General features: G+C 49.8%; 1 protein-coding gene across 2 annotated transcripts in view; it reads left to right on the forward strand.

Annotated features, from left to right (window-relative positions):
* Positions 1 to 1,798: 1,798 nt before the first annotated feature.
* Carmil1 (capping protein regulator and myosin 1 linker 1) overlaps positions 1,799 to 15,420 on the forward strand; it is a 252,454-nt gene continuing 238,832 nt past the window's right edge. For both annotated transcript variants that reach the window (XM_077109704.1, XM_077109705.1), the window contains exons 1-2: positions 1,799 to 2,215; positions 5,564 to 5,661. In XM_077109704.1, coding sequence (XP_076965819.1) covers positions 2,176 to 2,215; positions 5,564 to 5,661 — 138 coding nt within the window. In that variant the 5' untranslated portion in view covers positions 1,799 to 2,175. The remainder of the gene's footprint in view (positions 2,216 to 5,563; positions 5,662 to 15,420) is intronic.

Below are 15,420 nucleotides of genomic sequence, written 5' to 3' on the forward strand. Positions count from 1 at the left end.
CTGCTGCAGGGCAAAAGATTCTTCCATTGAAAGCCGCTCCCTTTAGCAGCAGCTGAATCTCAGGACCGCAGCGCAGCTTTCCTTTTCCCTTTCTGCCACCCAGGCCAAAGAAACAACTGGTTCCTTTCTTTCACAGGTTACCACATAGTTTGGAACGTTTAGGGCAATTTTTGAAACTTCATTGGTATGTGCCAGAAATATCCTTCTTAACACAGTTGAAAGACTATTTTGTGATGTTAATTTTTATTTATTGCATAAAAGATTTTAATGCATTAAGGAAATATGTAGCTTAGAGAAATTACTGTTTTGAAACAGACATTTGAGGCTTGAGGTCCAAAGTTCAATATAAGTTAATGAATGTTTACTGATCACCAATTTTTCATAAGGTTGTTGAGGCCCTGGGTGTAGCTCGGTGGTCGAGCACGCGCCTCAAGTGTGCAAGGCCCTAGGTTCTTGGACACACCCTGCCCCACCCCATTCCTGCCTTCAGATCATCTCCTGTCTTACTGGGAAGAAAAACCCAAACTCAGGGAACAATTTCAAAATTAAATAATAAAGCTAGGCAAACACACCGGCAATGAAACACGGCACCATGTGTTCGGGTTTACGAAAGAGCGTTTCAGGCGGTGTATTCTGCTGATTAGGGATCACGGCGACCTGAACACCCCTGGAAAATCTGCACAAAGAAGGTACACAGATACGAATCAGATAATCCAGGAGGAAGAGAGGGAGCCAACAGCCTGCGAGTCTGGAGAGAGGGAGTAGTCTGGCTGAAGCAGAGTGGGTGGTGGGCAGTGAGAGGGTCGGAAGGGGCCAGGTCGGTAAATGGGCTAGTGGCCGAAGCCAGACGCAGAACTAGGCTGTCGTGCGTGGGATTCCCTTTCCTTTCCTCCCTCCCTTTCTTTCTGTCTTTCAAAAACGAAACCCGATTGGACATTCAGGGACATCCCAGTCGCTGGGCGATAAAGCACGCGCCGTGTTCTGGCTCCTGCAGTCTGGGGGTGGAGCGCAGAGACGTCGGAGGGGGTTGGGCCAGGTAGTATCAAATTTAGCACTGGGTCCCCCCACCCCCGGGCTGCGGTGAATGATGTTCTGCGAGCCGAAGGAGCCCGGGGGTGAAAGGCGTTTTCCTAGGCGCCCTCACAATTCTGCCAACGGCGGCAGGCGACCGCCCGCTGAGCGCGCCTTGGGCGTGGTCTTCACCGATTTCGTCTAGCTCTCGCTCACCAGAAATGGGAAATTAAATAACGCGGACGAAGTCACCACGTGTCTCAGGGAGAGCTGAAAAACAAAATGCATGAAAGGGCCCCAGAAGGAACCAGCTTCGGTGCAGACAGGTCTGCAGAACTGCATCCTTCCGGGCCCTGCGTCATCCCGAGCCCCGGCCTCCGGCTCTCCTCTCCGGCAGCCAGCAGATGGCTCCCGGGCTCGCTCGCCCTCCCTCTTCCCTCCGCAGGCACAGGGCTTCGCGGCTCCGAGCCGGCCGCCCGGGCAGGCCTCCCGGGTGCGTCCCGCGTGGGCACCAGCGCGCAGGCCGGGGGTGGCCGGGACTGGTGCGGAGGCCGGCTCTCGCGAGGTGAGGAGTGAGCGCAGCACTAGGAGGAGGGACCGCAGGAGCAGGAGGAGGAGGTAAAGGGACCGCAGGAGCGGCAGGAGGAGGGACCGCAGGATCCGGAGGAGGAGGGACCGCTGGAGGTGGAGCGGGCGGAGGGGCGGGCCGGCGCGGCGCCCGCCCCGCGGAGCCTCGGGAGGGCTGGGAAAGCCACCTCCCCGTGCCGCTGTCCCCGCCCTCTCCCACGCCTTCCGCCTGCACCTAGGGCCGTAGGTGCGGCGCCCAGGCTGCGCGGGAGCTGGCGCCAGCTGGGGCCGCGCGGAGGAGCCAGCCTGCCGGGGGGAGCAGCCGCCGGCGCCCGCGCCCGGAGTCCGGTCCGCTCGGCGTTCCGCAGCCCGAAGCTGCGAGGGAGCGTCATGTAGCAGCGACCGCCGCAGCCCACCTCATCTCAACAACTGTGTGCTTTTTTTTTTGGGAGGGGTGGGGGGCGCAGCAAAATTGTATTTCCGCCCTCCCCTTTGCCCACTCGCATTTGCAAGCTGCATCAGCCTCTCGGAAACCTTCGGGGCGGGGGCCGAAAATCAGAGTTGGACTGCAACACCCCCTGCGCCTAGTGGGCAACCATGGCCGAGGAGAGCGCCGACGTTCCCCGGGAGTTGATAGGTAAGGTCGCGCGGAGGCTGTTTTCCATCTTCCTCTGCGTCCTCCTCCCCTCCCCTCCCCTTCCCGCCTCTGCCTCCTGCGGGTCCCCCAAGTCCCCGTGCTCCTGGGGTCGCAGCGGTGGTGGGCAGGGTCGCTGGGGGGCGCCGGGAAGTTTGCGCCCATCTGGTTGCTGGGAGAGCCCGAGGCCGGGGAGGGAGGGCGGGGGCAGAGTCGGGCGCCCGGGAGGGGCCGGTGGGCTGGAGCCCCGGGCGCTGGTCCTGCCTGACCAGCGGGTGCAGCCGCAGAGAGCGGGCGGGGGCAGCTCACGCCCGAGAGCTCCGAAAGCGAGGGAGACGCTTTACGCTGCCCCAAACTCTGCAAAGTCCGGGAAAGCCTGGCACAAGGACAGCCGGCGACAGCACAGCAGGTTGTCCTGGCCCGCGGCAGGCACCCTCCAGAAACGCCCCGCAGGATGTGCCCCCTAGCCGGCAGACCCGGGAGGAGCGCTGCTCGGTGTAACGACTGGGCCCGGCAAGGCGTGGCTTGGCGTAGAAGGGCGCTGGGAGCGAAAGGGTTACAGGGCTGACGCAAACTCGGGCCAGGAAACTGAGGGTTAATAATAAAAACCTTATTTTAATGATTAACCTACTGATTCCCCCATCTCTTAGGGAACCAGTGTGTGGTACCCGGTGCCAGGTGACCCATTGTTTGAGGCCCTGGAGGTTTTTCTCCTTTTGGGGGGGTGGGGCCTGAATTTTAAGTCTTAGGGTTTAACTTAATTATCTGGAGGGTTATCTGCGGGAGTGTTTGCACGAGTGCGTAGCATGTTGCGTTGTTGCCCGGGACGGCGTCTGGGTGTGCGTCTGGGTGTGCGTCTGGGTGTGCGGTGTGTTTTGAGCCCTAGTGACCTATATTCCGCACTGTACGGTCGGTCCTTGGCACACTGCGCACCTACAGCTCCAAGGAGGGTGTGTAGTCGGTGCTGGCAACAAGCGGAAGTTCCAAGCGCCCATCATCTCTGTGTGGAATCTGCCCCTCTGTTGCCCTTGTGGCCCTCAGACTTCAGAGGACTCTGCCTGGCCCTCCCCCAGTAACTGCCAACCCTGCAGGTGGAACTTGACGTGAAGAAGCTGTTGCTAGTTTTGTATGGAAGTTCCTGCTTTTGCTGAATTAAGAAGAAAAAGAACCCAAATAAACCGGACCCTCTACCCGAATTGAGAGTGTGAAGACTCTTCCTGCACACACCCCATCACTGGCCCCTCTCTCTCAGTTAGTTGGGTCTCTTGCTGAGACACAGCATCAGTCTCTGTTGGAGTGAGTGACCCATCTGGTTCTCGGTTCAGTTTCCGGGAGCCTGGCAGTGAGCAGTTTTGGTGATTAGACTTGGGAAGGAGTAAAGGATGGAGTGGGAATAGGTATCTGGTTCATACTGATGGTTCTCAAATAACTTTGGCATATTGTAAAAGTTGAATCTGACCTTTATTTTGAATTGGGATTTTTGTATCCTAAATGTTGCCTATCTTAGGTGTCTCTCAGCCAAGCGTCTGGCTTTTGTAATATGCCCACGGTGACCTTTCTAGGTCTTTAAGTGGTCTGGTTGGGCTGGGATGGAGAGGTTGCTGCCCTTTCTCTCTTATTCAGGTGCTCATGAGAGTTCTGCTGTGAGCAGTTCAAAATGGTGGCCAAGGGAAGGTCTCAGTAGAGTCTCTTAAGTCAATGCCCCACGGTGTCTAAATAATGTGTATCTTTCCAGTTATGAAATCAATAAGGCTTTTTGTAGAAAAAAATTAAGTACCAAGAAGAATAGGGTCTGTGTGACCCACGTCACCACTCCCCGGTAGGTAGGTCTAATCTTTTGGCAGATGCCTTCCCAGTTTCTCTCCGTGTTCCAAAGTCCGCTCAGATGCCTGTCTCCCACAGTGCCTTCTGAGGGAGGAAGGAGTACCCAGTCCTGGTGAGATAGCGGCTGCACAGAGGACTCACGGTGTGGGAGCTCCCCTCCACAGGCCATCTTGCTGCCTCCCTGGGACAGGACGTCCCGGTGCCATGGTCACTGCATGCTGACAAGGCCCTTCTCTCCTCTCTCTCCTCATTAACTCAGAGCGCTGAACTCTGATGGTGATGGATTCCTGACAAGTCAGTTTGATCACCCCTTCATAAACGTAGTTAATTGTTAAACTACGCAGCACACTGTATTTGGTGTGTGATCCAAAACATTAATCGAAACCCACCGTGCAAACAGGCAGACACCTTCCTGTTCTCTTCCTGCGTCTCGCTCCCCTGTGGACACAGTGGTCTGTTTCCTTCCAGATCCAGCTCAGTGATCCCCTCCTCCCTGACACCCTCAAGTTCTCCGTGGTCCTATGTCCTCTGTGTACTCACTTAATAGCACCCTCATGGCCTCCACTAGATGGTAAACCGAAAGGAAGGGTCCATCTCTCTGGCACCCAGGAGATACCTATGGAGGGGGAGTTTTTGAGTATGTGAACTCGTCAAGGTGATTACATTGCAAAACACAGAACTGGGGACCTAGAGGACGGAGCTACGTTTCTGAAGGATAATTAGCGTATGATCATGAGGTGGACAGGACAAGGACATCCCAGAAAAGGAATAGTATCTACAAAGTCCTGGGGGGTATGAAAGAGAGGTGTTGGGGGTGATCAGACCTTTGAAACACACGGAAGACCGAGGTTTGGCCCTCACTGTCTGAGAGCAAGGCATTCAAGGTTCAGGGCGCCTCACTAGGAGTCGAAGCAGCAGGTCATGAGTCTGGCTTGGGTTCAGGTTGGGTGTGCCGGCTGTCCCCACCACTTCCACGTGTTTGTCCTTCCTCCAGTTGGTCTCTTTGCAGTGCCTTTGAGCTCCCTTGGCTGAGAGGCCCTTGGAAGGACAGAGGGCAGGGAGTGCCCTTCTCTACCTAAATCATTCGGGCCAGTCCTGGTTCTGTGCTGTGTTCCCTAACCTTCATGGCAAGTCACTCAACTCTTCCTGTGACGCCGAGACGCGCCCCGGGGCGGAGGGGATTGATGAGTTCCCGCAGAGCTTGTGGCCTGTGTGGTGGGTGCTCCATCAGGCCCCTGCGGTGCTCCTCCTCCTCTTCCCCAGCAGTCTCAGGCCATGCCCTGCCCAGCCTGGCACTGTGCCGTGTGTTTAATACTTGCCGCAGCATCGTGCCTTCCGTACAAGGGACAGAGTAGTTGCTGATCAAATTCTTGATGATCAAAAACTATCACGCTTGTTAGAATAAGGAAAAAACCCCCAAAAAACAAAAAATAAAAAAATCAGAATACTCCTCCACGTGCCATCTCCTCCCTGATGCTTTTTTCCTTATTAGTGAGAAAGTATAATGAAATTCTTCTCTACTTTCAGAAAGCATAAAGGATGTTGTTGGCAGAAAGATAAAAATCGCAGTGAAGAAGAAAGTAAAGGTGGAGGTTAAGGGAGACAAAGTGGAAAACAAGGTGCTGGTAAGTCTGGGTTATTTGTGTTTCTCCAAATGTTTGAAGTAAAATTTCTATTTCCACATTGTCTTGATTGGGTGATTTTTTTCACACAGCATTAGTTCTAGTGTTTTATATTCTGTTCAAAAGTTCTGGTGACCATCTTCTTTCTTTCTTTTCTTTTTTTTTTGGAGCAGGGATTGAACCTGGGGACCCTCAACCACGGAGCTGCACCCCTATATCTTTATTTTTTATTTTGTGACAGGGTCTCATTAAGTTGCTTAGGGCCTTGCTAAGGCCTTAAACTTGTGATTCTCCTGCCTCAGCCTCTCAAGCCTCTGGGATTATAGGCATGGGCCACTGCGCCCGGCCTTGTGACCATTTTCTTAGATTCTTTTTCTTTTAAAGAGTAAAGTCATTTAAATTTTAGAGCTTGAAGTTTTGTAATTGTATTTCTCAAAGTTGTGACAGGTACCTCTGGTCGGATAAACTAGGGCCCGTCTTTATATTACTCGAAGTCTGATGATAAGTGGAGCTGATTTATTATCTTTGCTGGGTTGATGATATGACTTTATTTACACGGCCTCATGGAGGAGTTTAAAAAAGTCATCTCCCATCTGTTTATTTGAAATTTCTCAAATGTCAATCTAAAGGGTGAGGACCTGAGGATCTGGATTGCCGTCTTACCCAGGTTTTGGTGTTTCAGAGGAAGCGCCTGCTGGAGGTGGTATCTGCTTGATTGCCCCTGGGCTTGGGGTTCCCTCCAGTTTGTGAAAGGAATAATCTTTCTGGGGGGCTGAGGGTAGACCCCAGGGCACAAGTGCTCAGGGGCTCATCAGAGACCACTTGTACCTTTAGAGAGAAAAGAAGGCTTTGTGATATTTTAGTGGTTTCTGGGTTGAGATTGTGGCAAATCCAAACTTACTCTTGAGTGGAGAGAACATTCTAATTTTATATCAGAAATCTCAAAACATGCAAAAATAGAGAATAGTATTGTCTTGAACTCTCTGTACTCATCACCTGGCTTCAGTGATTTTCAGTGTTTTTCCAATATTATTTCATCTATTTCCTGGAGCACTCTAGAACAAACTCCAAGCCTGTGCTGTTTAGAATAGTTTTAATGTTCCATTTTTGCAGTTGGAGTTGCTGCAGAATTTGAAGCGCCTTTTGGATAATGTCTGTCTTGAGAATCTTATAAAATTTCTAACTCCAGTGTGTGTTGGTTGGTTTGTTCTGCGGGGCTTCTGGGGGGTGGGGGCTTGTGCTTGCTGGGTGCATGTCTGTGCTGAGCTGCACCCCGGCCCTACTGCTGTCTTTGTATCTGTGAGCATGGTGTTGATGGATGGCTTCTGTTTCTCTCCTGTTCCTGCAACACAACATGCTCACACATACTCTAATTGAGGTTGCCCAGAGCAGAAATGTTTGGTGCCATTGTTTGTTTCATGAAGCTGTAATGAAGAGTAAATCTTCTTAAATCATGTTTTTCAATTATGTTACAATTTGGAGATGGTAGTATAGAGAGAAGAAATACTGTTTTGTTGTTTTATGTAGAAAACAAATTTTGGGAGGACAGTGGCTGCTAGGGCTGGAACTCGTGGCCTTGTGCATGTTAGGCAAGTGCTCTACCCCTGGGCTACACCCTGACCCTAGGTACATTTTTATTGAAATAGTAACTGTACAGACCCACCTCTGACAGCTCAGATACCAGTAGTGTTTGCTACAGCAGCCTGAAAAATGGTACTTGACAGTTGGGGATGTAGCTCAGTGGTACAGTGGTTGCCTAGCATGTTTGAGGACTTGAATTTGATCCCTGGCATTATAACAAACAAATAAATTAAAATTAAATGGTATTTGCTATTATTTGCTATGAATAGTATTCATTATACTAAGAACAAACCTAGGCCATGATTAAAATTTACAATGATGATGTTTCAAAGACAGAATTTGTGTCCAGTATAATTAATACCATTTAAAAATAGTTATGAACTGGGTACAATAGAGCACACCTGTAATCTTAGCAACTTGGGAGGTTGAGGAAGGAGGATCACAAGTTTAAGGGCAGCCTAGGCAACTTAGCAAGGTCCTTAGCAATTTAGAGAGACCCTGTCTTGAAATAAAACATAAAAAAGGACTGGGTATGTGGGTCAGTGGGTAAGCACTCCTGTATCAAAAAAGAAAAAAAAAGTTATGATTAGTATTTACTGCAAAGATCATTTTTCGAGTTGACTAAGATCGTGAACAAATCACAAATGTCTTTGAATTGAAGCACTGATCTCCGCAAGTCTGGAATTCAGGCAGTTTCTGGAAGCGTGGCCTGTACTTGTTAGGCTGTCGTCGACCTGCGTGGGCAGGGACTGGAACAGAGGCCTGGAGGCCTGGCCTTCTCTGACAGGCCTGGGGCTTGAGCTCCGTCTCCAGGTGGCCTTCGCGCTGTGGATTTTGGAGTTTTGGAACTGGGGAAGTTTAGCCAGTCCCCATTCTGCTTCCCATACACATCCTTGCCCTTCCTTGTGATCCTCTCCTGGGGCACCTGGGCTCCTTTTCTGCTTACAGAGCTAGGGTGTGTGGCTTGGTTCCTTTTCACACTCAGACACTCTGCTGTCCCCAGTGCATCTTTTGTATTTATGTCCTCCTTGTTTCCCTGATCCCCGAAGCTGGTAGCTGCCCAGCTGCCCAGCTGCCCAGTGCCGGGCGGGGCAGTAGCCTGTTAAACGCACACTGCAGCTCCACGGGGAAGGCACGTTTACACCTCCACTTTATGGATGGGAAATAGAGATTTGGAGACACTAGAGTGAGCAGCTGCAGGTCATCCAGGTGCTGAGTGCCCCCAGGTGTTTTGCCTGCTGGGCAAGTGCTCCACTACTGAGCTGCATCCCCCCAGCCCCAGCTGGTTAAGGAGAGGGTTGGGATTTGAATTCGCATCTTCGCCATTAAGCTCAAAATTAGCAGGATGACCTCCTTTGCCTTGTTCAGTCTCACCAACTTCAAACATTGGTAGAGGAGATTTGGGGTTTTGAGGAAGGATTAGGACTCCATGTCTTTGTTGGATGGGATAGACTTTTGCGTTAGTTTGTTCCATGTATATTGAGTCTCTGCTCTGTGCTGGCACCTGGGATGGGCCAGGTGGCACGTCCTCTGACTTGGTGGGATTTCTAAAGTGCAGTCCATGGGGAGGCAGACGTGTAGCTGAGCAGCAGCGAGAAGCCGGAAGCGTGCTGCGTGGTGCTTGGCCAGGCAAGGGGCACCAGCTGGGAACGGTAAGGATGGGCCTGGCCCCTGCCTTGCAGTTGCTTCTCAGGTGGACGTTGGGACTGGTTAAACAGGTCTCTTCTTGCCACCTGTTTCTGATGACCTCCATGTGAACTTTACTCTCCTAGGGGTGCAGTGGGGAGTGCTTAAGGGCTCAGATTATTTTGGAGTCATACTTCTCACTGCCACTCAGCTACTTTAAAACGCCTTCATCGATTCCTTCTCTAATGAAACAGGCAGGTAGCAGTGTCGTGTATGTGTAGCTTGCTTTGGAGGTTAGGTGGGACATGTTTAAATACTGGTGAGCATAAGACCTAGAGCATGCAAACACCTAACAAGTGATAAGAAGCCCGGTCCTGTTTTCTCAGTGGACAGAAAATGTGAGTCCTTTTGAATCACAAGTATTTATTTGCTATTTCTGTTGAGTAGCTGAGATGAGCTCACCATGAGACCATGGGGCTCCTGCATAGTTTGAGACTCCTCATTAGCAGGACGGAGGGCAGCAGACTGTCCTGAATTCTCAAGTGTTCTCTGGTCAAATGATTCCGCAATGCCTGAGTGGCTTGGGAGAAGAGTATTCTATGCTCAGGTAAATTTAGCAACCAGGGTGTTAATGATAGATCAGTTTCTTTACTGCATGGCTTTTCAGAGACATTCGTATGCCCCAGTGCATCATAAATTTTTTAAAGTCAAGGAGGCTGTCTTTTTGTACTTACTTGGCAAACAGCCTAATGATAAAGACTGCAAAACAGGTGGAACAGGCCAGAGCTGGTGCCTCATGAGATGGTCTAAAGGAAAGACGGACAGGCTAGATAGACCAGGTCACGGCTCCCAGTGTTCTCCTGAGGAACCGTCCTTTAACCTGTGTTTCTTATCTAAGTGGGGAGCCAGTGCACTGTCACCAGACTGGTATGACCTGGCATCTGTTGCTGTGACACTTTTCTCTGTGGTCTTTTATTGTTTGGGTCGTTTGGGGATTCAACCCAAGGGCACTCTACCCCCGAGCTTCCCCAGCTGTTTTATTATTTTGAGACATGGTCTTGCAGAATGGCCCAGGCTGGCCTGGAACTTGTGATCTTCCTGCCTCAGCCTCCCGAGTGGCTGGGATGACAGGTGTGGGCTGCTGTGCCAGACTCTCTGTTGTCTTTGGGAGATGTTTGTCGGAAATGATCCTGTGTTTCTTGGCTTCTTATTCCTTTCTCTCAATTGCTAATTCAGTCTTTCCAATTTTTGCTGCACTTTGACTTTATAAAATTTTTTATGTTTTATTTCTAGTTTTGAGACAGGATATCATTATGTTGCCTAGGCTGGCCTCCATCTCCTGGGCTCCATCGATTCTCCTGCCTCAGCCCCCGGAGTAGCTGGAATGGCAAGTACATGCCACCATACTCAGCTAGTACTTGAACTTTTTAAACATGTATTTTAATTTACTTATATTTCAAAGAAACTTCAGTTTTAGATAATACAGAGAGGTTCCCATATCCTACAAAATCATAGCATAATGCCACCAGCAGGACACTGACTTTGAGTGATGCTGTGAAATGTGGGACTTTTCCTTGCCTTATGGATACCCTCTGTTGCCCTTTGGTAGTCATGTTCACCCCGTCCCCGACCTCAGGTGGCCACTAGTTTGTCCTCCATTTTGTCATTTCTAGAATATTCTGTGAATGGGATCATACAGTGCCTGCCGATTGGGGTTGGCGTTTCTCACTTGGCAGGGTTCCAAGCCATGGCCGCTCTGTTCCCTTTCTCCTGAGGACGGTGCCCTGGTCCGGATGTCCCGCACTGTTGACTCATCCACTGTGGATGGACATCTGCGCTGCTTCCAGCTTTGGCTTTTAGGAACAGGGCTGCCGTAAACATTGTGTACAGATTCGTGGGTGAACATACGTCCCCGTTTCTCTGTACTGAATGCCCAGGCGCTTGATTACCGGTCTGCACGGGAATTGCCAGAAGCTGGCAGAGTGTCTGGGTAGCTGTGCCACGGGTGGGCAGCCCCCTGGCAGGACTGGGCAGTCGGTTTCTCCGCAGCCTTGGCACCATGTGGTATTCTGTGGACTTTTTTTTTTTTTTTTTTTTTAAAGAACTAATGGTTGAAAGAAGGCCCTGGTGGTCTCTTCCTGGCACTGCTGCCCACTGCTTTGGGGAGGAACGTGGCGCTCCTCTCTCTAGAACGGTGCTCTGAGCCTGTGGAAGGTCCCTCCTGCCCTCCACTTGGTGTTCTTTTTCCTGTTTGGTTTTGGGATTTGGGCTGTAGCATCTTTGCCAAGCCCTCCTCCTTCCACACCCTCATAAAATGGGTCAGAGGCAGGACCTCCGTTTTTATTAGACGGAAGACAGGGCAATTGGCCTGCAAGTCAAGCCCTCTCTTTAAGACTGTTCACCAGCCTCCATTTGTTTTGTTTGGAAGTCAACCTGGAGTTTCTATAACTTATGATTTTGTTTGTCTATTTACTTGTACCTTTTGAGTATGTAATTAGGCTTGATTAGAGTAAGTGTAAGTTAATTTTTAAAATGTTAAGAAGTATATTTTAATATTTATTTATTTATTTATACATTCATGTGATGCTGGGGGTCAGACCCAGGGCGTCAAGCATGTCAGGCAAGGGCCGGGCCGCTGAGCTCCACCGAGCCCCGGGGTACTTTTCCCCGGGACAGCTGTTCTTGAAGTATTTTGTTAGGAGCGCTGTCTTTCATTTATTCAGAATGTAAACTTCACCTCTACCTGTTTGTTTGCACAGGTTTTGCAAAGGAATGCCTCTCAGAGGTTTGGTCACCACTGGGGCCACATAACCAGCCCCGAGTGGCTTTGAGCCTCAGGTGCTCTCCAGGATGCAGGCGCCTGCCATGTCGTGTTCCCCGCCCCCACCATGCTGCTGTGGCTTGGCCACACAGTGCAGTGCTGTCCTGTTCCCATGTCTAACCCTGACTTGACACAGCAGGAGGACAGGAGCTTCTGTCCATCCTGGACAGGTCCATCTGGACCTCTTGTCTTGCAGCAACATCAGCCTTGGCCAGCAGCTTCCAGACTTTTTCTTTTTTAAAAAATCCAGTAATATTTTCTTAAAAAATACAAATATTTCAATGGGACCCATAAAATGATGATATTTTAGAATTGAAAGTATGTTTTGCAAGTTTATATTTTTCCCAAATAGTGTAAACTCAGTAAGTGACTTCAATGTGGCTGTTTTGGTGAACAAGTCAGAAAGATCTGCAAAGGGGGCCGGGCTATATGTAGCTCAGTGGTGAGCGCCTGCCAGCATGTGTGATGCTCCAGTTCTGAGAGAGAGGAGGGAGAGGGTGCAGGGGGTGGGGGTGGAGGTGTGGGTTCTGGGTTGGTGGCATGGTATGGGGAGCCCTGTTCATCCATTAAGCAGTGCAGGTCTCACTGGTTTTGAAGTAGCTGGTCTTGTGACTTCAGGGTATTTTCCAAGTAAGTAGTCAAGGCAGGGGAAATCCTACTCCAAGCTCTGCTTGAATGTGGGCTGTCCTGGTAGCTGAACTTTCCTCATTGTGGATCTCTGATATGTTAAATTTAGCTTCACACATTTGGGTGTGTTGGTGTTTAATTTCAGTAGTAAAAGTCCGTAGAAGAATGAAATTCACTGCGTTGTTTGCAGACTGCCATGGCTTCCCGGAAAGTCATTTTTCTAGGCCCCTCTTTGCAGGGCTCTCTACCAGTTGTGGGGTAATTTGAACAGTCCCCTTGGTGGTACCCCAGGCGTCTGGGCTTTTAAGGATCACTTACAGTTCAGTGCACAGGTGATTTTCAGAGCACCTGGGTGAGGTTACATGGCTCTAGAAAACTGAGCTTCAGAAAACAGCAGTGATGTTGAAGTCAGGAGTGGATGTCAGGGACACGTCATTGCCAGGAATCCCTGCAGACGTTCTGGGAAACTCCAGCTCGTAAGGTCCATATTGGAGTGCTTCACAACTTGCTGGAACTTGGAGCCAGCCCCACCTGTGTCCCTAATCTCTGGGTGGGGGAACTGGAGGAGTCCTTGTCACCTGAGCTGCTCCTGGTCTGCAGCTGCCCCAGTTTCTTCCATGGTCAGGTGACCCTGGGGGAGGAAGTGCTTGGCTTGGTGTAACTTTTCATTGTTCTTAAAAGATACTGTTTTTCCAGCCTCTGGGACTTGCCCCCCTCCCCCCAGGGGGGCATTTAGATGCAACCTGGGTGGGGGTAGTGAGGAGCAGGAGTGGTATGAAAGGGGCATTGTGGGAAAGGCAGCCAGGAAAGCTGACCAGTAATGAATAGGGAGAACCCTTTTTTCATGATTATACAATAGTTACAGAGAAACAAAACAGAAAGACCTTTATAAAAGATTACTATGACACTTTTTGGTTCCATTTCATTGGAAATACTGTTACTATCTATTGTTAAAGTAGATAGAAAATCGCAACTTTCTTTTCTTCCTTTATTGTTTCTTTGTTTTCTTTTTTTTCTTTTTCTTTTTTTTTTTTTTTTTTTGAGCCTGAGTCTCCACTTCCTTGCCCAGGGTTGATTTGAACTCCTGGGCTCAAGCCATCCTCCTGTCTCAGCTTCCTGAGTGTAGGGAGTACAGGCCAGCACTGCTGTGATGGCTTGCCACTAGAATTTGATGAGGAATAATGATGATGATGATGATGATGATGATAATAATAATGATATTATTATTATAATTATTATTATTGTTGTTGTTGTGGTGGTGGTTTTACCCTTATCATCTTCCTTTTCTAAAATGCTTTGTGTCTGTTAACAGAATGCAAGAATTTGGGTTGGCACATATGGGCATATTGTGTAAATATTTATATTATTGTGCCCTGTATTTCTCCTCTCCCTATCTCTAAATCACTTTCCCCAACTCTTTGAGAGAAGAGGAATAAAGGGGAGAAAGAGGAACTATTGGAGTGTGTGTGGGGGGCGTGGAGGGGGGTGGTGGGGACCAGCAGTAAGGAGAACTGTGTTCAGTTTGATCTGTTGAGTGCTTTTCCTTAGCTGTTTCTGGGGAGAAGGCTTCTCCTTTTTGAAAACATCCCCTTCTCTCTTTCTCTCTCTCTCTCTCTCTCTCTCTCTCTCTGAAAACATCCCCTTCTCTCTTTCTCTCTCTCTCTCTCTCTCTCTCTCTCTCTCTCTCTCTCTCGTGTGTGTGTGTGTGTGTGTGTGTGTGTGTGTGTGTGTGTTGCTAGGGATTAAACCAAGGCCTCTGAATGTTAAGCAAGTGCTCTACCACTGAGCTGCCCCTTATCTCTCCAGAACCTTGGCCAGCAGGTGACTTGTTTTCTTAGATACGGCAGGTGCACAGGAAGGCCTCTTAGAAGTAGGAAGTGGGCAGGTACAAGGCTGTGCTCCTAGAATCTGCCTGTGGCCAGGGTTGAGTGGAATGTGTGTGGTCCTGGCTAAGGCAGTGGATGCCTAGGCCCTGAGGTCACAGGAGACGTTCATGGCCTACCTCGCACATGGGTTCAGGTATGGACCCTTGGACTTAGCCAACTGGGGCAGTTCATTCAGACCTTGTCCTTGTTGATGGCAGCGCAGGTGATTTCTTGGCCCTAAGACCACACACCTGACCTAGGAGAGGCTTCTTCCCTGGCACCCCAGGATCTGCACCTGCTCACTGCTTCCCTGTTGGCAGTAATGGGAAAAGAGAGTCTTGGAAGCCCTTCCTGGGTTTGGGCTGAGCTCTTTCTCTATCATTGCCGCAGTCCGGCTGCAGCAAAATAACCGGGGGGTGATGAGCAACTTGTGTAGATTGATACAGCAGGAGTGGGAGCCGTTTATTGTAGGACAGGAGGGGTGTTTATACATTCCACACAGCTTATCTAATTCACATAAACTAGATACAGCAGTCAACCAATCAGGAATCTCCACACTTGCTGGCGTTACTTCACAAACCACTCCCTCTGGCAAGATGCCAGGCGCCATCCAGACTTGTTTACAGACCCTAACACATCACGATTTCTCCCTACTTTTTCTAGTATAATCTCTAACAACATCGCAGTGATTTTCTTGCCCCTACTCAGCAGTGCATTTGGAGTATTGAAGACTGTGGTTGTGTTGGGCCTCGGTCTCACGGTGCCCAGGCTGAGGGTCTCTCTTCCTGAAGTGTCTTTCCTTGGAGGACTTTCTTTTCAGCCTCACCACTGTTCTGACCTCCTGGCTGGGAGCCACCTCACCTTGTCAGTGAGATTTTCACCGTGGGTGTTCAGGGACAGCCTGGACTGACTGCAGAGACGTCTCAGAGGGGGATGGCCCTGTAAATGGTGCCTTCCGCGGGGGACAGGGCTTGGCATTGGTGTGCTCCTCCAGCTGGCGAGAAGCCTGGTCCAGAGGCGCTCTGCCTGGGGAGCAGCACTGCCCATGCAGGGCTTGGGCACCGAAAATGTTTCATGGTTGGTTTTCCAATTTTGAAAATGTCTATGAGTTTGTATCACTAAAATAAATCATGAGAAGATTGAAAGCCAAAATGAAACATCACCTAATCTTATCAATTCAGATGTAACCATTGAAAAAAAGCATTTCCCATGCTTGTCTGTGCTATCATGAATATAAACTAT

The sequence above is a fragment of the Callospermophilus lateralis genome, chromosome 6 (assembly GCF_048772815.1).
Source record: "Callospermophilus lateralis isolate mCalLat2 chromosome 6, mCalLat2.hap1, whole genome shotgun sequence".
Taxonomy (NCBI): domain Eukaryota; kingdom Metazoa; phylum Chordata; class Mammalia; order Rodentia; family Sciuridae; genus Callospermophilus; species Callospermophilus lateralis.